At 52.2% G+C, this 25,525-nt stretch overlaps 1 protein-coding gene across 4 annotated transcripts in view; it reads right to left on the reverse strand.

Moving 5' to 3' along the window:
• Positions 1-277: 277 nt before the first annotated feature.
• cadps2 (Ca++-dependent secretion activator 2) overlaps positions 278-25,525 on the reverse strand; it is a 219,114-nt gene continuing 193,866 nt past the window's right edge. For all 4 annotated transcript variants that reach the window (XM_030097248.1, XM_030097247.1, XM_030097245.1 and 1 more), the window contains 4 exons: positions 24,328-24,411; positions 16,100-16,207; positions 1,324-1,428; positions 278-742 (listed from right to left, as the gene is read on the reverse strand). In XM_030097248.1, the coding sequence (XP_029953108.1) occupies positions 569-742; positions 1,324-1,428; positions 16,100-16,207; positions 24,328-24,411 (471 nt within the window). In that variant the 3' untranslated portion in view covers positions 278-568. The remainder of the gene's footprint in view (positions 743-1,323; positions 1,429-16,099; positions 16,208-24,327; positions 24,412-25,525) is intronic.

The following is a 25,525-nucleotide window of genomic DNA, read 5'->3' on the forward strand; positions in this document are numbered from 1 at the left end:
GAAGCCATCTCTGTCTCCCCAGCGATCAGCTGCTCTGCCAGATCGATTGCTTCTGTCTGTTTACTGAGTTAGCATCTCCAGCTAGCCTCTAACTCTTCCAGAGCGCCGTGATTTTCTGACGGGAGAAAAAAACTGTCCCCACGATCACAGGAGACGTTCTGCAGAGGGACGCTGGACAGCCAAGGCCCTGGTCTGCCGGAGACCTCAGTCGAGCAGACGGGTGTCTTCAGTCCTCGTCGCTGTCCCTTGTTTAGTTGTCCTCGTCGCTGTCTCTTGATCAGTCCTCGTCGCTGTCCCTTGTTTAGTTGTCCTCGTCTTCGTCGCTGTCCCTTGTTTAGTTGTCCTCGTCGCTGTCTCTTGATCAGTCCTCGTCGCTGCCCCTTGTTTAGTTGTCCTCGTCCTCGTCGCTGTCCCTTGTTCAGTTGTCCTCGTCTTCGTCGCTGTCCCTTGTTTAGTTGTCCTCGTCGCTGTCTCTTGATCAGTCCTCGTTGCTGTCCCTTGTTCAGTTGTCCTCGTCTTCATCGCTGTCCCTTGTTCAGTTGTCCTCGTCCTCGTCGCTGTCCCTTGTTCAGTTGTCCTCGTCCTCGTCGCTGTCTCTCATGGAGACGCCCTGCAGGCCGTCCCCGGCCCTCACGGCCACCGTGGCCTCCTCCACCGTCAGCCGGTTGTAGACGGTCTCGTAGCTCTTGTTGTTCAGCGTGGCGTCCAGGACGCCCTGCAGCCGGAAGTCCCGGTACGTCTTCTGTTGGGGGGGAAGAGAACAGGGACGGGGGGGTGGGGACACAGGGACAGGGACGGGGGGTAGAGGGGAAGACAGAGAGCGTCAGGAATGTGGAGGACAGCAGAGGCAGCGGCTGCCAGCCTCCGTCTTAAAGGACAAAAGAGGGAAGATTGAGGCTCAAGGACGCTGGGAGTCTTTTATGCGTGGACCGGGAGGACGGAGACATGTGACGGGCTCCGCTCGCTCCACGGCCTATTATCATTCCTACTCTCACCGCTTTCAAGTTTAACTCTGTGCATTAGCAACTACAGAAAGACAAAAGCGGCGGAAGCGGCGGCTGAGTTGAGCAGTTCTCTTCACTCCGCCGCTTTCAAGGACGCCTCTGTCTGATTCGTCCTCTCTTCCTCATTGTCGCTTCTGCTGTTTTTTAACATTAAGAAGTCACAATTTAAGACGTTTCATTACTCCAGGTAGTCTGAGGCGCTTTGAAACCAGAGAGAAAGGCAGACTTTAAACTCCGACGCAGAACAGAAGAGCTTTTCAACGAGGAGACGGACAGGTGGACCAGATCGGCGTGTCCGCCGGGCTCCATTCCGCCTCACCTTGACGATCTTGATGAGCGTCTTCAGCTGGTACATGTGGAGCTGCAGGTCCAGTCTGTCCGTCAGCCAAACACAAAGCGACTTCATGGAGCCGGAGTACCAGAGCTGCGGGGAGGAGCACAAACAGGGTCTTCAGAGGAGAAACAATCAAACCACCTGAGAACCATCACACGTTGCCCAGGCTTCCTGAGGAAACGTTCTCCGAAGCGCTGTGAGGTTCCTGCCGTCTGAGACGCCGGAACGTTCTGCTCTCTGAAGCGCTCAGAGTGACTCTATACGGCACATCAGGGGTTCCTCACCACCGGGCCACAAAGACTTCATCAAAGTCTTCGTGTTCAATGTATTTATGAACTTTTCACACAAAAATATTTAAAAATAAAAACCCACCCAAACAATCAAGATCCCATTCAGACCAATACAAATTCATGACCTTGAAATCAGACCAAAATTAAGCAAATAATTAAGTAAAAAATTAAATAAAAAATTCAAGCAAAATAACTTAAACCTGGACTTGTGTAGATGGTTGATCAAAAAAAGTTAAGAAAGGCTTCCATACTTCATAAAATTCTCAGTAGCACTTTACTTGAAGCCCCCCTGTATAACACATTATAAGCACATTACAGCACTGTAAACACTCATAAATGATCACAATGCTTTATAACATCAGGACCTAACCCGAACCCGAACCCGAACCCGAACCCTGTGCTGTATAGAGGGTTATAAAGCATTGTGATCATTTATGAGTGTTTATAGCTACTTGTAATGTGTTATACCGGGTGCTTCAAGTAAAGTGTTACCAAATTCTCTTTCAGAACCCCTCAAAACAAATCTAATTTTCTCCAATTTAAGCTGAAATAACACATCTTTGATCCAATGTGATACAGTGGGCGGAGCTGTGTCCTTCCACTTCAAAAGAATTAGGCGACGTGCCAACAAAGTACAGAAAGCAATCAGTTCATGACCCCGCCGGTAATGCTGACTTCATGAAAGTCTTATTTTGAAAGAGTCCATTGACATTTCTAGGAGTCTGCATCAAGTTTTATGTCGAAAACCACCTCACTTCCGCTCTTCCCGGCTCTCTGCGGTTTTCAGAGAGGTTCTGCCCTTGTTCTGCTGTTTTTATGCACCATCGATACAGTCTGGGGAGAAATGAGGTGGCTCCAAACCCGAGTGCTGCTCGAGATGACAGAGGGGTCCAGAGGCTCCAGAAAAGGTCCAGAAGGCCCAGAAGGAGTCCAGAGAAGCTTCAGAGGGGTTCCAGAGGTGGCCCAGAAGGTCCAGAAGGTTCGGATGGGGTCCAGAGGAGGTCCAGAAGGTCCGGATGGGGTCCAGAGGAGGTCCTGAAGGTCCAGAAGGTCCGGATGGGGTCCAGAGGAGGTCCAGAAGGTCTGGATGGGGTCCAGAGGAGGTCCAGAAGGTCCAGAAGGTTCGGATGGGGTCCAGAGGAGGTCCAGAAGGTCCAGAAGGTTCGGATGGGGTCCAGAGGAGGTCCAGAAGGTCCAGAAGGTTCGGATGGGGTCCAGAGGAGGTCCTGAAGGTCCGGATGGGGTCCAGAGGAGGTCCAGATGGGGTCCAGAGGAGGTCCAGTCTCACTGTTCCACTGGACTCTGAAGGTGTGCAGAGCGTCTGCTGTGAAGCACCGGGTGAGATCAGGAGCGTCTCTGCAGCAGTGGTTTGAACATGTGCCACTGGTATCTCCTGCTGCTCCAGGTCTTCAAACCAACAACCTTCTCTGTGATTCATTCACCTCTGGGCTCCTTTTGGTGGGCCAGTCCTGATGGAGGCTCGTGTCTGGAGCGCTGGTCTGGATCATGTCAACGCTCAGTCAGGACGACGTGGAAGACTTCACAAGAGGAACCCGAGGGAACGCTGTTCTAGATGCTGACCACAAACCCGGGTTCTCCTCTGAGCAGGAAGACCAGCTGTTCCCAGGCAGGACTTCCCTGGAATGACAGCAGGGGAACTTCAGTCCAGACTGCTCTGGGTGGGCGGAGTCAGGGTCCCAGCGTGCCACGCTCCTGTTAGGAAAGTGGTAAAATCGGATCAACACCAGGCGCCAGAACGTTGTCTGTCCTGCAGAACAGTTCTGCTGACCGGCCGGCCGGCAGACTCCCAGACGGTCCAGCCAATCAGAAGTGAGCAGAGGAGGCCGGCGCGCTCCCTCCTCTATGCGATGCTTCCTCTTTTCTGTCCTCGGCAGCAGGGATATCCTTGAAAAGACCATAAATAAAAACCATATTATGTAAATGGTCTTTGAAGAAGGCCTGCTGCAGCTGTCGGTGCTGCGCTCTCGGGTGATGGCCGTTTGCTCGCCGGCGGCCCGGACGCCCCCCGCGCCATCCCTCCGCCGGCGGCAGGTCGCCGGAGGCCAGGCGTCTCGACGGCCCGACTCAAAGAGGGCCAAACATTTACTTATTCAAAGACAGCAATTTAGCAGCAGCGCTCCTGAATGCAGCGCGTCGAGGGAAGAGTTCACGGCTCCGCGCTGAACTTCATAGAAAGACCGCCGCAGAAAAAACCCGTTTCCGTCTTTGTAATTTTCATTAAAGGATCTTTCCGCACACCTTTCGCCACCAGGCCACAGCTGCAGGAAAATCAAATGCATCTTCTTTTTCACCTGAAGAGAGATCCTCAGTCGCGCCAGCGTTCAAAACAGCGCTGGTAAAATGCGCACGTCGGGTGGCTTTATTCAGCGGCAGGCGAGCGAGAGCGCGGGGAAATTGCTCTGACACATAATGACCCGGAATATTCAGATGTGCTCTGCGAGCGGCGGCAGACTTAATTTTACACAATGACACGCACTGTAATTACCTTCCAATTTAAGAGAGAAAAACAGTCCAAAGGTTATTCCATGCACTTGACAAAAGCCAAAACACAGCCATGATCACTCAGGGGTCAGGCAAATATTTGATTCTGCCTATTGTGAGAGCGACCTCTGACCTCCTTCATACTGCCGCCTAATTATGCTGAAGCAATGAAGCAGTTTTTCACGCGGTTTAAGTAGTTCAGCCTCGACTAAACAGGAAAATGTGTGTTAAGTTACAAACGAGGGTTCAAGTTCAGTCACAGTTCCTCCTCTCGGCCCAAACGCAATGAAAGCATTTGCTCTCTTGAAAACGCGTCACCTCGGAAGCTGGAAGTCACAAATCACAGCTTTCAGACAGAAAAGAGGTGTTTGTTAAGCATCTTGGCATTTATACATACATCTACACACACACACACACACACACATATATGTATATATATATATATATATATATATATATATATATATATATATATATATATATATATATATATATATATATATACATATATATATATATCAGTGGCGGACCGTGCATTTCACATTCAGGCCTTCAGAACAGATCCGCCTGAACCAATCCACCCCTCAATAACTATTTTATGTCTCTGAAAAAAATCTTATTATGCAGATATGCACATAAAGAGTTGCTGCACAGCAGATAGATACTTGTGCAGCCAGAATAAATGCCTTTGCTGAAGAGCACAAGTCTCCTACTACATCTGTGCACATACAATGAGCATCAACAACTTAATAAAACAGCAATATTATTTAGGAAAAGAGGAACATTTTACTCACCAAAATCCCGATTATTTGTAAACAAAATCCATCCTCCTTTCCTTCCTCAAAAAGAGTTCAACTGCTCTGTCATATAGATTATCCAGCGTTTCAGTTCCATAAAGCCAGAGCTGAAAGTCCAGCTGCCCTGTGGGATTTCTGGAGTAAGTTTTATTTCTCTTCAGGTCTTCTTCTTCTTCTTCTTCGGAATAATTGCGGTAGGCGACCAACAACTTAGGTGCATACCGCCCCCTACTGTATCTCTTGGTGAATGTAAATCAGAGGGCCTGGATCTGCTGTTGTTAGTGTAGCTAGCTAGAAGGCGCTGAGTCGCCAACTCGAAATCTGATTGGTTGAAGCAGCTGTCTGTTTGACGCTTCACTTTACTTCACCGCGCCATCAGGAACGGACAGTGAAGGCCACGGCAGATTTCTTTGACCCTAGCAACAGATGATGCCTGAAATCTGATTGGTTAAATGATTTAATATGAAAAAAAAACATGTCTGGAAGCAGCGCGACCACGGGAAAACTATGAAAGGAACTGGAACATACCGTTTGGAATCATTTATTAATTATTTATGGACAAAATATAATTTATATCAGTCTGTAATTCAGATACTTTTTAGGCCAGCAGAGAAGGCTTTGCAGGCCCTGACGGCCCACCACTGCTATACATGTATATCAGTGGTGGGCAAATAGCTTATTGCAAATAGCTAATTTGTAACTGACAGGTTAGAGGATGAACAGACCCAGTGGTCGTCAGCAGAAATCATTTGTTGTCTGTTGGTCTGTAGTTGCGGCTTCTTGATGAAAAACGGAGTGTTACATACAAAGTACAGTGTTTTCTGCAGGAAAAGAGTTTGTCGGGGGGGGGGGGGGCGCGGGGGGGGGGCTGCTGCTGCTGCTCACGCTGCTGGTGTTTTTTTTTCCTCCTCTCCGCTGTCCGGGCACTGTAGAATTTAGCGCGGGCGGCGCCCGGACTGAAAAGGTTTGGTGGAAACCCTGATAGCATGTGGCTTCCTCGGTCTGCCTGAGACTGTGAGCTGAGCCTGTTGCTGTGAGACCCTCCGTCCTCCCCCTCCCTTCTTGTTGTGACGTAAAATGCGTAATTTCCTGCGCCAGCGCGGGAATGTCGCCGGTCGACACGCAAAGCAAGAATTATATATATTGAAAAATGCCACGACAGGTTAGAGGAGCCGATCGGCTTCATCTGCATTTTGTCATCTGCACTAGTACTGGCCTGGCTAAAACGGACGTTCATAGACATTTAAAAGTTACGCACTATAGCTTTAAAGTGAAATCGTGATGCGCAAATCATCCATTAAAATTGGCCTAATTCTGCATATAATCCGTGATTATGATCATACTAAATCAATAATAATAAATTAAAGGAAATACGTGGGGGAAACAGCATTTTTCCAATATTTAGGGCCCCCCAAAATTTCACAAATCATGTTTTCAGGGGGGTTCATGTCTCATCAAGGGGGGCTGAGACCCCCCTGGCCCCCCATAGTTCGCACCCTGAGTGAAAGTATCTAATCACTCGGGCGCCGCCCTGAGATTCAGAAACAGAAAAAAAAAGGCTAAATAAACTCTGAAACTAAATGATAACGTCCTGACAATGTCTGTGCCTCATTTCCTATAAATAATCTGAAATAAAGGAGCAGATAAACAGTCTAGAGAGCCGGAGAAGCTTCTGGAGGATGTGTGGATCAGTGCGGCTGCCTGGAACGAACACAGCTGAGCCCAAATGTAGCAGCAGAGAAGAGCGTTGGCGTCGTGATGAGCCGCAAAGACACAGACAGGCGGACATGGGAAGCATGACAACAACAAGAACATTTAGCTTTTGCATTTTGTTCCCTACTGTATCGAAACCGAACCGAACCGTGACCTCAGAACCGAGGTACGTATTGAACCCAGATTTTTGTGTATCGTTACACCCCTAATGTGTATATATATATATATATATATATATATATATATATATATATGTGTATATATATATATATGTGTGTATATATATATATATATATATATATATATATATATATATATATATATATATATATATATACACACATATATATATGTATATACAAGGGGGTACCGCAAAGTTCTCAGACTCTGGTCATAAAATAATAATAATAATGAGTTTGGACTTCTGGCCGTCAGATGTGCTGCAGGTAAGCCTCGTGCACATCTGTGAGAAGTCTGAGCTCCCAGAGTGACACTGACGCCTGTCAGGAGCTATTTATAGCAACAGAGTGCAGCGGAGGTCTGCGATTTTTTCCAAAATGGCGACATTGACTGTGAAGCCAGAGCAGCGCAAACATTAAATTCTGCTTTTTGCTGGAAAAACAGCAGCAGAAACACTCAGCTTGTTGCAGCAAGCCTACAAGGATGCTGCTCTGGGGAAGACTCAGGTCCATGAGTGGTCCGGGGGTCTGAGAAGGGCCAGATGTCGGCGCGTCAGGTCCGCTCAGCCGTGAAAACAATGCTGAGCTGCTTCTCGGCTGTCCAGGGTCTCGTCCACAGCGAGTCTGTCCCTCCAGGTCAGACTGTAAACCAGGACTACTACAGGAAGTCCTCAGACGCTCCGTGAGGATGTGAGGAGGAAGCAGAGCGTCGTGGCGGAGTGGAGCCGGTTGATCCACCACCACAGAGCGCCAGCGGACACGGCGCTGCGCCTCACGCAGTTTCTGGAGAAGAATGAGATGAATCTCCTCTCCCATCCGCCTGATTCGCCAGATGAAGCCTCCAGTGACTTTTTCTTGTTCCCCAAGTTGAAGAAGCAGCTGAAGGGACAGCGGTTTGCAGATGTGGAGGAGGGGACAGAAAAATCGCAGCCGGCAAAAAATGGCACAATAACGCACGGGTCTGACGACGCATTGGTGAAGTGGGAGACACGGCTGGAGCGCTGCATTAATGCGGATGGAGATTATTTTGAAGGCGACGGTGATGTTTTATTTTGAAATGTCAAAAATAAAAAGTTATAATCAAAGTCCGGGAATTTTCCGGTACCCCCTCGTATATATATGTATGAATGGCTGTGATAGTCAGAGACTGGCGAGCACACAACCATGTGACTCCAGATAAATATCTGGAGTTCCTGCAGGGTCTGAAAGCAGCAGAACGTTACGCCATGCAATCAAACCTTTTTAGCTAATCAGTTAAAGAGATGTTAATAGATCATTCAGAGGAAATATGAAAAAAAAAAATTCATGTTTTTTAATGAGCATTTTTTGGGGGCAATTTTCTCAAACACAAAATGCAAATTTCAGACTTTCCTCAGCCTTCACACTCTAAATAAACCAATGAAAAGAAACCGTGTGGACCCTGTTGTGACGCTGGAATCCCCAGAAGGACCCAGACTGAGCGTCAAACCCCCTTCGGGGCGAAGACCGGCTTTCTGCTTCCAATAATGCCATCAAAATCAGTTTCTGTCAGTTCTGGGTGGGCCCTCCAGTGAGATTTATCCCTCAAATGCAACAGAAATCAGCTGTCACTCATCAGAAGTTGATTTTTCATGAGTACTATTAACCTCTGCAGCTTAAAGATGTTATAGAAATGCAGTCTCCTCTTATAACGACTCACCTTGGGCATTCATTCAGTAGGTTCTTGATTCTGAAAGGCCGTTTCTCAGACACTGTAGAACTTTCTCAGGATCTTATGAACACACCAACATCTCATAAATCTGGGGCTTGAAAATCCTGGAATGCAACTTTTTAGCTGATGCAGCTATTTGATCTTCTCACGTAAATCCCAGGAATCAATAGGTACAGAAAGCCCGGTGACCCTGCAGTAACCTCAGAATCTTCAAGACAAACACAGACGAACCTCAGACTTCTGTTGAATCTTTGAACCAAAGTAAAAGTCAAGGAGTCTTCAATCAAGAGGTTCGGACTTTGCTGACACAACTTTATACATCGTACATTATTAGGGACCGAGCCCGGAGGGCTGGGATGGGATATGCTAACAACTCCATGATAGTGGATGAGAGATGCTAACAGCTACATGTTAGTGGATGGGACATGCTAACAACTCCATGTTAGTGGATGGGAGATGCTAACAACTCCCATGTTAGTGGGTAGACATCTCAGTCGCGGGCCGGCGGGGAGGCTCAGTCCTGACCAATGCCGCTTGCGGCTTTAATTATACTGACCTACCAACTAAACGCAAATTTGACCCCCTAAACATGCAGGAAAACTCACCAAATTTGGCACACAGATCGTGAAAAATTTTATAAAATGGAAATATTGACCAAATCTGCTCTCTAACGCCACCTAGAAACAGTAAAATTGTCGCCACGGCCCGTGGGAATGTCGTAGAGAGATCAAACCAACACTCACACGTTCGTCTCATTGAGATCTACAATTCACGCCTGACCTAAATCCAACAGGAAGTCCGCGATTTCCCTTTCAAAGTAAAATTTTGCCCAAAATCACTCCTCACGAAAAAATGATCTCATCCGAGACCGTTTTGTCGTACAGACATCAGAGTCATGCAACATGATAGAGGAGAAGTTTCTCTACAAAAGTTGTGAACAACTTTGTCAAAAGTCTAACGGTGTGGATTTTATTAGCATTCAAAGTTGGAAGCCTGATATCCTGCCTTGCTCCGGCCCTCATCCGTTATAATGGGAAAAAAGGAAAAAAGTCGCCTTTTTTCAGCATCTCGAACAAGTGGTGACTGTGGCTAAACAGTGACTCCTATCAACAAACCGAGCACACGTGAAGCCTCACCAGGTCCTTCTGAACAAGATGATGTTACATAAGTGGGGGAAATTTCATGTTATATGTACGTTTTCACAGGTATGAAAAGGTGTGCGCTCTGCATTTTTTCGCTCTCAGTTATAATGGAGCCGGATGGGGAAAAATCTCGCGCTTCTCACAAACTGAGGCCTCTACGATCCAAACTAAAAGTCTGACTGCTCTGAAAGCCTCACCAACTGAAAGACAACTAATTTTCCTATCAAACGTGATATTTTTTGTTCAGTTTTGCCAAACAGGAAAGGAACAAGGAGCAGTTGTTTCCCAAACAGAAACTTTTATTTTCTCCTCTCTCCACTCTAACGGACATGACCATATATGGGCATACGGTGCAGTTACACAGCTGACAGCAGCTGTCAATCAAACTCTGACACTCAGTGCCTTCATTCAGTGACTGTCAAAAGCAGATGGGAGAAGCTAACAGCTGCATGTTAGTGGATGGGACATGCTAACAACTCCATGTTAGTGGATGGGAGATGCTAACAGCTACATGTTTGTGGATGGGACATGCTAACAGCTCCATGTTAGTGGATGGGGCATGCTAACAACTCCATGTTAGTGGATGACAGATGCTAACAGCTACATGTTTGTGGATGGGACATGCTAACAGCTCCATGTTAATGGATGGGACATGCTAACAGCTACATGTTAGTGGATGGGGCATGCTAACAACTCCATGTTAGTGGATGACAGATGCTAACAGCTACATGTTTGTGGATGGGGCATGCTAACAACTCCATGTTAGTGGATGACAGATGCTAACAGCTACATGTTTGTGGATGGGACATGCTAACAGCTCCATGTTAATGGATGGGACATGCTAACAGCTACATGTTAGTGGATGGGGCATGCTAACAACTCCATGTTAGTGGATGACAGATGCTAACAGCTACATGTTTGTGGATGGGGCATGCTAACAACTCCATGTTAGTGGATGACAGATGCTAACAGCTACATGTTTGTGGATGACAGAAGCTAACAGCACCATGTTAGTGAATGGGACATGCTAACAACTCCATGTTAGTGGATGACAAATGCTAACAACTCCATTTTAGTGGATTGGACATGCTAACAACTCCATGTTAGTGGATGACAGATGCTAACAGCTTCATGTTAGTGGATGGGAGATGCTAACAACTCCCATGTTAGTGGGTGGATGTCTCAGTTGCGGGCTGGCGAGGAAGCTCAGTCCCGCCCAATGCCGCTTGCGGCTTTAATAATATATATAATGCATCCATCCATCCATCTTCCACCGCTTATCCAAGTAGGGATGTCCAGACTTCCTGTCCCCTGACTTCCTGTCCCCAGACTTCCTGTTCCCAGACTTCCTGTCCACAGACTCTTCCTCCAGCTCTTCCTGAAGGATCCCGAGGCGTTCCCAGGCCAGCCGAGAGACATAGTCTCTCCAGTGTGTCCCGGGTCTTCCCCAGGGTCTCCTCCTGGTGGGACATGTCCAGAACTCCTCCCCAGAGAGGCATCCAGGAGGCTCCATCCTAAACACACATGCTGTGAAGAGCTGGACAGTCTGAGGACACATGCTGAAGACATGGAGACTCAACTCTGCTGTCCCTGACTCTGCTCTTGCAGTTTGTCTGGACTGGAGGAAGGTGTTGTCCACAGTGTCTCTCTTCTCGCTGTCCAGAGTCTCCTCTGTCTGTCCAGTGTCCCTCTAGCTGTCCAGTGTCTTCTGACTGTCCACAGTGTCCCTCTAGCTGTCCAGTGTCCTCTGACTGTCCACAGTGTCCCTCTGGCTGTCCAGTGTCCTCTGACTGTCCACAGTGTCCTCTGGCTATCCAGAGTTCCTCTGTTCTTCGCCGTGCACTGACCCCCTGCTGTTCACTCGTTTGCTGTCCCCTCCTTCATTTCCTGTCCTCCTGATGAAGTGGACGGACAGATTCTGAGGACGGGGGACGCGGCATCTGCAGTCATTCGCACTGAGCTGTCTTTCAATTCAGACGGCAAACAATAAATTTCCTTCACTTCCTGCTTGCAGACGTGGTTCTATAGACCCACAGTAAATTGCCGTCTTTCCCATCATCCTTTCTTTCATCATCTTCACTTCTCCTATTATTCTTTGTCTCTGGTTTCTGCACACAAACTCCGTGTCGGCAGAACGGCGTGCGGCGTGCTAATCACCCGGCGCTGGCCGTAACAGATGCTGGAGGATGTCGAAATTACTGCATGACATCTCCTGATTTGCCTCCTCTGCTCTGCTCCTCCTCCACTCCGCCGTCGTTATTGGAGTCTCTGGAAAGGCGAGCTTCCCTCCGAGCGGCTAATCAGCTGCCTGCTGGCCGCCGCGCGAGCCGCGCTAACCGTCGTGGAAATTGAGAGTGAAGACGCTGCTTAATTGAGCTGATTAGAGGACGAGAGTGAAAACAGATGGAGGGAATATGCGGGGGAGGGAGGACGGACGGGAGAGGCTGCATTAGTCCTGTCAAAAACAATATCCAGGAGTGTGTGTGTGTGTGTGTGTGTGTGTGTGTGTGTGTGCTCTAATGACACTCTTGACACATACTTTGAATCTGACACGGAATAAAACCCTGAAATCAAACAAATGATTCATTATCACACAACAGCCGTTTCATTTTCAATTTGTGTCCCATTTTCACTGTGGAGGCCAAATCTGCTTCACCTGCAGCTTCTTCCAGAAACGCAGTTTTATTATTTCTAACTTATTTCTGAAACTGACACACAAAAACAAAAGATACCGTCGAGTTCAGCTACTGTTGCGCAGATGAGATTAAATCTGCCGGGAAAATACTGTAAAGCACAAAGTACTCTGTTAAAGCTGTGAGGATGAGTTACTCTGGAGCAGAAATTTAATTCAGTTCACATGTTGGAATTATTTCTGAGATGACTTTAACGGCCGCAACACGCAGAGAGAGAGATCTGGATGAAGCAGATCCCTGAGTGTTGGGTAAAGATTTGAAAAGACGTCGTGTCAGCTGCTCACAACACTTCTGTTCACACCGCCGCAAACACAACCCCACCCACGGACAGCTGTGTGTGTGTGTGTGTGTGTGTGTGTGTGTGTGTGTGTGTGTGTGTGTGTGTGTGTGTGTGTGTGTGCGTGTGCGTGTGCGTCCACACAGCTGTGTGTCCTGGCAGCTCCGGTACACCGGCAGAAAACCACCAGAGACAGAGTGAGGAAGCTTTGGTGAGGCGCTGCAGCACGGCGGCATGGCGGCAAGGCAGCGCCGCGGCAAGGTGGCGCCTCGGTGCAAGGCGGCGCCGCGGCGAGGCGGTGCTTTCACCTGCTTCAGTTCACCAAAGACGACAAGCGAGACGCTGCAAATGAATTCGACTTTGACTTGAGAAGATGTCCGTAAACAAAACAATCGCATTGACAAACAGTCGTAGCAGGAGGCTGAAACGGCTGTCTTTGTTACACACAAACCACATCGTGTGTGTGTGTGTGTGTGTGTCTGTGTGTGTGTGTGTGTGTGTGTGCAGGCTGGCGGAGGCCCCGCCGTCACCTCCTCCTCGGTGCATGCCTGGGTGCTTCAGAGCTCCATTAGACTCATTCTGCTGGGCCCACTCCCCCTTCTCCCTTTCACACACACTCACACACACTCACATACACTCACACACACTCACACACACACCTCAATCAGCCGCGGCGAGGCTCGAGGCTCCGCTGCAACACTCCGGAGTCTCAGAGGAGGCGGCGGGAGGCAGAAATCCATTGCTCTGCTTTGTGCTGCTAATGTGAGCGAGACGCCCGGCCGCCATGTCTCGGCCGCCGCCATCGACTCGTGGCTGCGGCGAGCCTCAAGCGTGTTTGACAACTCACGGCTGAAATAAAATATCGGCGCAAATCTAAATCCGTGCAGGCGGGGGCTGGGCGGGGGCCGGGCGGGCCCCAGGCTCCAGCAGGGCGAGCCAGAAACACTCGCCGCTTCCTAAGTGATAAACAGGTCAACAAGCCGGCGGCGGCTGCAGCCTCCCGGCGACCCGCCGCCGCTCCAAACGGGACAATCAGGCGGACCCGGCGCCTGACTGCGAGCGGCGTTTACTGTAGAGCTCCTGATCAGACTCAGACCAGTGGAAGCCGGAGTCCTGCTGAGTCCTCCTCGTTCTGTCAGAACTACAACAATCTGCAGCTGAAGAGCGGAAAGAAAGTTCTGCTCTATCTGGAGAATAACACTCATTAGGTCTACGGTCTGGTACCGTCTGGTACCGTCTGGTACGGTCTGGTACCATCTGGTACCGTCTGGTACGGTCTGGTACGGTCTGGTACCGTCTGGTACCGTCTGGTACGGTCTGGTACGGTCTGGTACGGTCTGGTACTGTCTGGTACTGTCTGGTACGGTCTGGTACGGTCTGGTACCGTCTGGTACTGTCTGGTACCGTCTGGTACCGTCTGGTACGGTCTGGTACCGTCTGGTACCGTCTGGTACCGTCTGGTACCGTCTGTTACCGTCTGGTACCGTCTGGTACCGTCTGTCTGTCCCAGCTGTCCTGGACGGGGACCGGTCTGTCCTGCAGACTCTTCTCAGAAGGGACAGAGGGGGTTTCAGGGACCTCTGATCCGTCCCAGAAATGGTCCAGTTCCCCTGTCCTCAGGAAATACTCTGATCAATAACGTCTTTACACTGCCAACGGGTCCAAGAAGGCAGGAGCTATCCCGCAGACTCCCATCATGCACTGCTGTGTCGTCCTTTCCTCATGTTGGGAGCTGCTGGTGTTGGACCGGTGTGGGCCGGTCCTGTAGCCCGGTATTGTCCTGTTGTCAGTGCAGGAGTGGTCCGTCTTCCTCTCTTGGACGTCAGAGGTCCAGGCGGTCTGAGGCTCTCCACATCACTCCTCTTCAGCCAGTCCGGCTTTGACCTTCGACCTTGAGGCCTCGTCGCAGCTGGTCCTGTCTGATGCTCTGATAAAATGGAGTAAAGAGGACTGAAATGAGAGAACGTGGTCCTGGTTGACCTTCCTCTTCAGTCCAAAGCCTTTAGCGCCTGTCCTGAGGTCACCCAGGAGGTCATGCAGGACGAGCTGGACGGCTGGACGGCTGGACGGCCTCACTCTGAAGGCTGAAGGGAGGACAGGGTTTCCTGCCCGCCGCTGGCGTCTCTAGATGAAGCTCATTGCTCCGTGACTGCTTTACTTTCAGGACGGAGGGGAGGGGACAGATTGGATAAGTCTGAAATGGAGTGTGGAGGGACCGGACAACCTGGAAGCCAGAGAGACGAGACGCAGCACAGCGGAGGCAGAGAAGGTGACGATGGAGACGGGGAACGCGATATGAGACGGCTCATCAACACCTTCCAGACCTGAGAGCCTGTTTGGACTTGGAGAAGGCCAGAGCCGAGAAAATCCCAGAAAGCAGATGAAACACATCGTCTGCTCGACTGAAACAAGGGGAGGACTGCTGGGAGGGGGGAGATCAGCCGGAGCAGGTTCAGGTTCCAGGGCTCGAACCTCCCTCTGTCCGAAGGGGCTTCAGGGTGGGTCTTCTAGGACATCACACAGAAGCATCACTCTTCAAACTGACAACAATCCAGGTTTATCTGTGGTCTAAAATGCCGCATGAGACGCAGTCCCGGTGAGACCTGAGTCCTGCCGGTGGTCTTGGGGACGCGGGCGAGCCGGACGGAGGGCTGGGGCAGAGCAGGCTCCAGACCACTGCCTGACGCTGGCCCGGCCACCCGACTGATTCCAGAGGTCTGCAGCCGACAGAGGACACTCTGAAGACTGTCTTCAGAGGACACTCTGGACGCCTCATGTCTCTCAGTGAACTGTCTCTGTTCAGAATGTACGGATTCTGAAGTGCAAGAAGGGCAGAAAAATCTTCACCCTGTTTCAACACATCCAGGATGTTCTGGTGCTGCATGTTGAAACAGGGAGAAGATCCTGAATATTGTCCTCTGACCATTAAAACCAGACTGAAACTCCACCGTCGGACGCTCACTCCGCGGTTTTCCTCGACTTCAGCTGTGGCCAATCAATGAAGGTGATGGTGAGTTCCGGACCGGACCGGACCGGACCGGACCGGACCGGACCGGACCGGACCGGACCGGACCGGACCTGACCGGACCTGACCTGACCTGACCTGACCTGACCTGACCAGATCAGATCAGATCAGATCAGAACACAACAGAACACAGCAGACCAGACCACACCGGACTGGACTAGACTGGACCAGACCGGACCAAAACCACAGATCAAGAACATTCATCCCCACGGAGCTGGACCCCCACCGTCTGCCGGACACGGTGCGTCCAACACAGGACAGGTCCGCTCAGGGTCTCGGGGGAGGAGGGACTCGGAGCAGACTACAGGGTCACTCAGGAACTGGTCTCCACAAAGTCCAGCAACATTACATGACGAGCAACAGACGAGCCGATACGACTGGGGGATGAATGTCCACCACGGTTCTGAGAGACTCCTGGAGGACCTGGGGCTGGTCTGTGGACGCTGGACTTACATCAAACATCTTCTCGATGTGGAGCTCGTCGCCGATGCGGTCTCGCAGGATGTCCTGGTTCTGCCGTACAAACGTGATGTAGGTGTCGGCCAGGTCCATCCCTGGTTTCTGCAGAGCGAGGGAGACAGACGGACGTGAGGACGAGGGACCAAGACAGAGAGACGGACGGCCGCGTCCTGGAGTGAGCAGGCAGATGGAACACACAGGAAGCACATGGAGGCTCCTTCAGCACTGCTGACGGCTCCTGCCTCTCTACTGCCACCCCTGGGTGTGTGAGTGAGTGTGAGTGGATGAATGTGATTACCAAGGTCAAGTGTTTTTGGAGGTGCTGAAACACTGATGGAATGACTTCCATCTCCTGTCCCTCCGGAGGATCTGATGCATGGACTAATGTCACACACACTCCAGTTTCTGCAGCACCACCACACACACACACACACACACACACACACACACACACACACACACACACACACACACACACACACACACACACACACACACACACACACACACACACACACGTTCAGAAAACATCTGCCACGCCGCTCGGTGCTCGCCGCCGTGCCTGGCGAGGATAAAACTCTCCTCCTCTGAGGCACGAAGTGGAAACGGGCTGGAATGACGCAACATGGCGTCGGTGTCAAGGATCCTCCCAAACGCCACTGAGACGAGAGCGTCTTCACACACCTCAAGGACGCGCCGTCAAGGTCTGCTGACTGCCTCGATCTGGTGTGGGCCACCTCTGTATTCAAAACCCGAACACAGGAGCTGAAGGACGCCAGCTTCCTGAAACCCGCGTCCTTTGTGACGACGCACTGCGGGACAGAGCGGAATTCATGGTCGACTATCTGTTTTTGCATTAAAGCTCCACAGTTAAACTGCTCAAATCCACATAGCCTTGATTTTCTCTTTTCCTGCAGGCAATTCAAGCAAATGCAAGAATATTTTCCTCCTCATAAAAACATTTAAACTACTGAGACTGGGAGAGGAGGAGGAGCAGCTGTCCTTCCTGACTGTATGAACGAGTGTCCTCTCCGTCCCCAGAGGCCAGGTGTCTTCCTGACTTGACCCCTGGGGGGGCAGCACTGGGGGTCCAGGGTCTTGGTCAGGGACTCATTTTGCATACCTGTTACAGAGAGGGAGGAACCCGAGGAACCCGGAGGAGAGAACATGAAAACTCCACACAGAAAGGCCTGGCTGGTGTTTGAACCGGGACCTCTCAATGTGAGGTGTGAGCATCAAACCACTGCTCCACTGTGCTCATCCTTCCCTGAACAGCAGCTCAAACTCAACAGCTGACGGAGTTTTTTCAGAGGAGGCGTCGGCCTCCACGGTGAGCGCCGATCAGAGAGCTGCTGGTCCAGATGTGTCAGAGAGCAGGTCTGGCCGGCGGCGCTCGGCCCATCGCCTGCTCCGCCAAAACAAGACAAACAGAGCGCCGTCCCGTTGAGGGAGCATCAGCGGCGGCGGGGCCGTTCCTCTGGCGGGAGCGCTCGGCGGCGGCGAGCCGGGGCCAGAGTGGCGGGGAGAGGCCAGGGCCGGGGGGGGCGGCTCACACTCCCCGCTGTCAGGGGAGATTACAGCCGTAATGCCTATTGTAATTGCCTTGACATCTTTCACACCCGCCCGTCTCTGAGCCGACACGCTCCGGCCCCCGGGGGAGGTTGTTGTTCTGCTGCCGCAGCGCCGCTGAGCACGCCGCGCCGCTGGAAAACAAGGAAATGAAAACAGAGCCGGAGCCGCAGAGGCTTTACCTGAAGGGAAACGCTAGGTTTGGAAAGTCTCTCTAAATCGGAACTTTCGCTCGCTGCTGTCGAAGAAGACGTCACGAGGCATCTCGGGAAAACACGGCTCCGGCTCCGAGGTGCAGCGTCACACCGATGACAAGTCCAAACCCTTCCCTCAAATCATACTTCCTGCTAACGAGGAGCTGCGGAGGTTGGCAAGGTCTCAGTCTGTCACTTGCCAATGAGATGATTCAGGCATGTGGAGCGTCGGTCGGCGGTAGAAAACATCCGCCCACGCAGGCGGCGGCGGCCGGGTTCATTCACCAGCTGGCTTCTTGACAGAAAATAAGTTTGTCAACTGATTTACACATTCGAGTCGTTCAGCAAGTAAACAGAAGACGGGAAGGGCTTCAGATCCTGCGCTGCAGGGAGGCCCTCCACGGCGCCCGCCACCTCTCTGCTTGTTGGACGTCCGCAGAGAAAAAGCGTCCAACAATCTTCCTGACGCCTGGGCGGGCGAGTGACAGATCAGTCAGAGACGCTCAGCGGTGACGGGCCGCGGCGCCGGACGCAGACCTGCAGACAGCCGGGTTAAAGCGAGGCCACACGGCTGCAGGGCACCAGGTCTGTCAGAACCCGCTGTCCTCCAGCGGACAGCTGAGACGAGGGTTTGATACGCTGACGGTCTGGCATGCTGGTCCTGATGTGGTCCAGCTCTCTCCGGTCAGAGACAGCCTCATGTCTGACATGGCAGCGTGTCAGAATGTGTCTGTCCACTCATGGAGCTGCGTCCCACACTGACCAGGTCCTCAGACTGCAGCTGCAGATCAGCTGCTGTTCAGAAGACATCAGAAAGACAGCTGAGCTCCAGCAGACTGGAGCTGGAACCGGGGACGGTCGGACGTTTGCTGAGAGGATTTCAGTCGAGACGTTGGACTCATGAGCAGCAGGACTGAGAGATTAGCCGCTGGGTGGGAAGAGGAAGAGCAGGTGATCCAGCACAAAGACGAAGACACCGACAGGGAGAGGCTCTGAAGGCCAGGACCTCAGCAGAGCCTGAGGTCTGTGGGTCACAGCTGGACCTGGTCCCCACGTCCAGCTGTCCTGCTGCGGGGCAGAGCCAGCCCCGCTGTGCTGCCTTGCTTGAGGGTCTGCTGCTCTGGACCTGGATCGGACTTCCAGACATCTGGACCAGTCACTAGTCCAGATGTTGTGTTGCTTTCAGCCTGAGAGTAAATCATGAGTCCAGGTACTCAGTCACCGTCTCTGGGACGTTCTGAGGACACGAGTCCATTCTCACAGATCGAGTGGCGACCTGTCAGAGATAAACTGGCCTGAGTGGAAGGACTCGGCGAAGGACTGGCGTCTGATCCGTTCTTCTGCCAAACAATGAGCCCGAATCCACCAATGAACGCGCAGCTTCTTCATTCTCCACAAGATGGCCGCTCCAGAGTGGCCAGTGATCCCCTGACCTCCAAACCAGTGACCAACACCAACAAGGCTGATCTGAGGCCCTAAAGCAGAGGACTTCCAGCTGCCCGCCCGGCCGTCCTGGACAGCTGACTCAGTGTTAACTCAGTGGTTCACATCAAAGCTGAACCTCCAGCCACTGTTCTCTCCTACTCACAGCGCCTCCTGCTGGCAATAGAGCAGACTGTTTCTGCTCACAGCTCCGCCGGGCCAACGCCTCGTCCTGTGTCAACAGCAGAACCACGAGAAACAGCAGAACCACGAGAAACAGCAGAACCACGAGAAACCGTTTCAAACTGTGCTCGTGTTTCAAACACGACTGTGTTCTACTTTATCCGGACAGACACAGCAGACCGAGACGTCAGCACAGGAGAACTCACTGAGGAACGACCTCGCTCCACCCATCAGGAGCAGCAGTGTCCAGGCGGAGTGTGAGGAGTGAGATCCACTGGGGTGAGTGAGGGTGTGCTATCACTCCCCCCGGCCGACCCCCCAAGCCCCCCCGGATCATCTCCGTCATTCGCCTCCTCTTTCTGAGGCTGACGGGGCGGCAGAGCGCCGTGACGGACGGCGGCAGCTCCAGCCGGAGGCGTGAGGCGGCCGGCGGTCCCGCCGCCGCTCCTGCTCCCGCCGCCACACGGCGGGAAGCCGCCCCACGCCGGATCACGGACGTCTGCTCGCCCGTCTACATTTGACAACAGAAACGAGGAAAAAGGCTGGGAGTGTGAAATGAGGTGGTGTTGGGATCCACACGGGGGGGGTTAATGAGCGGTTAGCAGGGAGGGGGGCAGTGAAATGCCAGCTAATTATACACTGCCAGCGCCCGGCTTCCTGCCCGGCGCTCAGACAGGCCCTGCCAGGTGCAGCCAGGTGAGGCTTTGCACGCCACGGCACGACGAGCCGCACTCAGCCTGCTCTTCATGTTTCCCTGACGCCTCGTCACCGCCGGGCTGCAGGTTATTAGGCCGACGCCTCGGGTGACGGGCTAATTGCTTACTTTAAATGAGTGACAGCTTAAACAGCCCCTCAGAACGGATGTGGATGAAGCAGAACAAAGAGGAGCAGGTCTCTGATGAGCCATCGATGAACTGAAAGTGTTCCTGCACCAAACAGAAGCTGTGGGAGTCAGCGACCAGCATCCGCCCAGGCTCCGCCCACTCCGCACCACATCCACGCATTTCACTGTCAGACTGACGGGGATCTTCAGACCGTCAGAACCGTTGGAGCGACTCTGGAATGAGTTTGGCTCGGTGTTGATCTGGCAGGAGGTGGAGGCTGCTTCTTCACCAGCATGTCGTTTTTCACACAGGTCAAACCTTTGTGTCACTTTTCTCTCTACTTTCGGTAACTCTGCATCAGTGTTTTTGGTTTAATGTTTGTTACAAAGCCATCTGTTAACGGTCATGTCGCTGATTTCCTTCGGGACACTTTTAAATTTTCACGTCTTTAGAAAGGGATTCTGATCTCTGGCCCACTTTTTAGTTTGGTGCATTTTGTGTTTTCTAAAATGATTGTCTCATCGTGGGGCTCCTGGACTTTACTGGATCATTTTCAATTTTAAAATTCTTTCTCTGGTTTTTCATTCGGTTCTACGATGTTTGCAGGGTGATCCAGGTGACCTCTGACCCCCCACCGCGGCCCGGGTCTGGCTCGGCTCTGATCCACCCGGTGTGGCGAACGGTGAGACGGACTGAATGAGCTCCGCCTCTGAGCTCTGCTTCCTGTCACCGAGAGGCGACCTGATGCGGCCGCGGCTCGGCGCTCGGCCGGCCCGACGGCGTCTGGAGGCGGAGTTAGAGATGGTGAGGAGCCAGTGAAGCCGGCCGCTCTTCCAATGTTTGTGTGGACGCTGCCAGGCTGCATATGTCTGACGGCAGCATGTGTGGCTGTCAGTCAACGGGATCTTGGCTGTACAGGCGTGTGAACGCGTCCTGCTGAACGAGTGTGAGTCAGCGCGAGACGCACACAAACACAGCAAGAGCCGCTTCCAGCATCCGACGACCCAGACGTCACGCCACAGACGCTCACGCCGCCGTCCGGACCACATCGGCCTGTCTGAGAGGTAAACTCAGAACAGCCACACTCCACGAAACAAGAAACTACTGGAGAAAACCACGCCGGCGGGGTAACAGTCACCGGCCTGACTCCAAAACTCTAATAGTTCAGTTCACAACTGCTGCAAATACATTAGTTTCTGTTGTTCTTCAGACGTTCACTGGAAACATTTCTACATGTCGACGGTAAAGGTTCCTGGAAACAGCTTGCTATAAACACTGGAAGACAAACCTGCAGAAGAAAACCTCATGTTTCCGTGACAATACATGCCAGTGGGCGGGGCTATGTGAGGCTCCGCCCACTGGCCTTCATTCCACAGGAGGCTTACCTGCCTTAAGTTCCCTGCACACAAAAGACCAAGCAGCCAGAGTAGCAGTTACATGATCATTTCAGAGGCGGAGGAGGGTGACAGGGAGCATTATGGGATATGTGGGCGGTGCCGTGGTGGGCCCGGGGATTAAGGAGGTTAAGTGAGGTGTTTGATTGTCGTTACTTCTGCTGCTCAGTGAATGGGAGCAGGACGTTCCCATGTGGGACCAGCTTGTGGATTTGCACGGCTTCATTAAGCCCTGCTCCGGTCAGGCTTTCCACCGCTCCGGACTTAAACATCACGTCACACATGAAGAGATAGCTGTGGAAATGTGGATCTGAGAGTCTGAGCAGGTCTGGTGGGTGTAGGAACCCTCCAGCTCCCGTTCAGGAGGCCTGGGACCATCTCCACCAGCCACAGCAGGACCAGCACCCTGGAAGCTCTGGGCTTCAGGGCGGAGTCTGGGTGACGGCGTTTCTCTGCCTGTCAGGGGACGGTCAGCCTTCAGGCCATCAGCTGAAGCCACTCTCTCCGTGGCAGTTATACGTGCGTTATTTACTAAAACAGCAGAAAACATCTCCCAACCGATAAGCTTCACCTTGATCCATGTGAACCTTGACCCATGAAGCACCATGCTTCCTCCCAGCAGCAGTGAGGCAGAGGCTGGCTTCAGCTACACCACAACCCGTCTTTAGCAGCTGTCATGTTCCCAGCATGCACTCTGAGTCTTCAGAGCTGCTGCTCAAACACTCAGGCGGAGGAAGCAGCTGAACGATCCTCCGTCTCAGGCTTGAATTCCGGTCCGGTGAGCTTTCTGGTGGCTTGTCATCATGTCAATCTGCATGAAGGCAACACACAGACTCACAGCTTTTACCAAGATGGCACAAACATGCTGTCAAGTTGACCTTTGACCCTGACACTGGAGCTAGGTGTTCAGGTGGGACTGAGGTCCCAGATGTGTTCTAACTGGAATCCAGCTGAACAGCAACATGGAGGACCGGAGAGCAAAGCAACAGGCTGTGCGCCGCCTCTCTGGGTCTCATGCTCCATGGGAAGGTTAGCGTCAGGCTAGCTAGCTAGCTCAAGGCAACAAAGCCTGGTAGAGACTGGGACACTTCTGCTCCAGGAGGACGGTGACAGAAAGGGGCAGAGGGGGCAGGAGAGCTGTTGGATGAAATGTTGACGTAGAGCTGTGTGTCGTCAGCATAGCAATGGAAGTTAACTCCATGCTTGCTGACACACGACCAGGGGAAGCATGTGGTAAAGAGGGAAGGACCGAGTACGGAGCCCTGGGGGACCCCGCAGGTGACGGTGTGAGGCCTGGGTTTTGTCTCCCCAGAGCCACGTACTCCGTCCTGTCGGTGAGGGAGGAGTGAGGCCAGTGGAGGCGGGACCGGTGGAGGCGGGACAGTGAGACGATGTAGTGCTGGAGACGGAGGAGGAGGACGTTGTGGTCGACTGTATCAACGCAGCAGGGAGGTGGAGCAGGATGAGGAGAGAAGTGGAACCAGAATCAGATATTATAGTTACTAAGAAGTTACAGCTCTGGTAAAGACAGACAGCTAGTCAAAAGCCTTTAAATGATTGGACAATGACCGTTTGTGGGCGGGGTTTGTGAAAGGTGGATGAATGAGGTTGGCCCAGAGGCCTTTAGCTGTTCAGCGCCGAGCAGCAAACAGGAAAACACCCAGCATGCAGAGCAACAACCACGAAACACAAGAACGCATTCCCAGGATGCTTCACTTCAGACGTGAGCGTGCCGGACGGCGTGGACACAGACACTCACGGGGACTTCCACGTATTTGGCAGCTGTTTTGGCCTTTGGGCGGAGGCGTGAGGACGAGAGGCGGAGAGAGGACAGTGAAGGTCTGAAGGTCTAGATTCCAGTGAATGAGAGAGTGCCAGGACCGCCTGAACCCCCTGAAGACCCCCTGAAACCCTGAAGACCCCCTGAAACCCTGAAGACCCCCTGAACTCACTGAAAATCCCCTGAACCCCTGAGGACCGCCTGAACCCCTCGAAGACCCCCTGAAGACCCCCTGAACCCCTGAAGACCCCCTGAAACCCTGAAACCCTGAAGACCCCCTGAACCCCTGAAGACCCCCTGAACCCCTGAGGACCGCCTGAACCCCCTGAAGACCCCCTGAAGACCCCCTGAAGACCCCCTGAACCCCTGAAGACCTCCTGAACCCCTGAAGACCCCCTGAACCCCTGAGGACCGCCTGAACCCCCTGAAGACCCCCTGAAGACCCCCTGAACCCCTGAAGACCCCCTGAACCCCTGAAGACCCCCTGAACCCCTGAGGACCGCCTGAACCCCCTGAAGACCCCCTGAAGACCCCCTGAACCCCTGAAGACCCCCTGAAACCCTGAAACCCTGAAGACCCCCTGAACTCACTGAAAATCCCCTGAAACCCTGAGGACCCCTTGAACTCACTGAATACCCTGAATATCCCCTGAAATCCCAAATCCCTGGACCTCTGAAGACCCCCTGAGGACCACCTGAAACCCCTGAGGACCCCCTGAAGAACATCTGGAACCCCTAAGGACCACCCGAAACCCCCCAAACCCCCTGAAGACCTCCTAAACCCCCTGAAGACCCCTTGAGGACCACCTGAACCCTTTGAAGCCCCCCTGAGACCCCAGAAGATCCCTGGTACTCACGGTGAAGGACAGGATTGAAGAGAAGAGCGTCCCCTCGTCGTATCGGGACAGTTTGGACAAGACGCCGTCTAAAACCGCAGCGAACTGTGGACAGAAGACAAACAGCTGATTGACCAGACAGAAAACCAGAAGATGAAGCCAAGGACGTCCTGCAGGAGTCCACCACGGCTCTTCCAGCTGGACGTCCTGCAGGAGTCCACCACGGCTCTTCCGGCTGGACGTCCTGCAGGAGTCCACCACGGCTCTTCCGGCTGGACGTCCTGCAGGAGTCCACCACGGCTCTTCCAGCTGGACGTCCTGCAGGAGTCCACCGTCCATGGAAATGCGAAATGAGGAAAAAGGATGTGGAGGAGATGAAGAAGGCGGAATGTGGAGGACTGAGCAGAAGACGAAACAGAATACAGTGAAATATGAAGAGTCCAGTGGAAAAGACAAAACCTAAAGGAGAATATAGACAGACAGGCTGAAACACAAAAACACAGAGAACAATAGTGAAAAGACAGAGGAGGTTCAGGTCTAAAGAGGAAACGGAAGAGACAAGAATGAGGAAGAACTCATCTCCCACATCCAGCAGGAGAGAAGAGGCGAGGGAGAGGTTCATCAAACGCTGAGGAGGTCCTGAGGAAGACCCAGAGGACGGACACAGGTCCAACAGAACTCCAGGACAGAGACTGCAACATTTCAGAAGATTATCAACTTTTTAAAAGTACTCGCTTGGAAAAACGAGGAGCAGGAAGAAAGAGAGAATAGAGATCCAGATGGAAATGCTGGAGGAGGAAGAAACTCAGATCCTGAGCCAGAGAGAGGAAACCGGAAGACTTCCAGAAAGAAGAGGACCGTCAAGAAGACCAGACTGGAGTCCAGAGTCCAGAACCAGCCTCTCAGACCTTCAGAGTCCGCGGATCTGAACCAGCCTCTCTAGACCTTCAGAGTCCAGCGGATCTGAACCAGCCTCTCAGGACCTTCAGAGTCCAAGCGGATCTGAAACCAGCCTCTCGGACCTTCAGAGTCCAGCAGATCGAACCACCTCTCAGGACCTTCAGAGTCCAGCGGATCTGAACCCAGCCTCTCCAGGACCTTCAGAGTCCAGCGGAATCTGAACCAGCCTCTCAGGACCTTCAGAGTCCAGCGGATCTGAACCAGCCTCTCAGGACCTTCAGAGTCCAGCGGATCTGAACCAGCCTCTCAGGACCTTCAG

The sequence above is a fragment of the Salarias fasciatus genome, chromosome 7 (genome assembly GCF_902148845.1).
Source record: "Salarias fasciatus chromosome 7, fSalaFa1.1, whole genome shotgun sequence".
NCBI classification, from domain to species: domain Eukaryota; kingdom Metazoa; phylum Chordata; class Actinopteri; order Blenniiformes; family Blenniidae; genus Salarias; species Salarias fasciatus.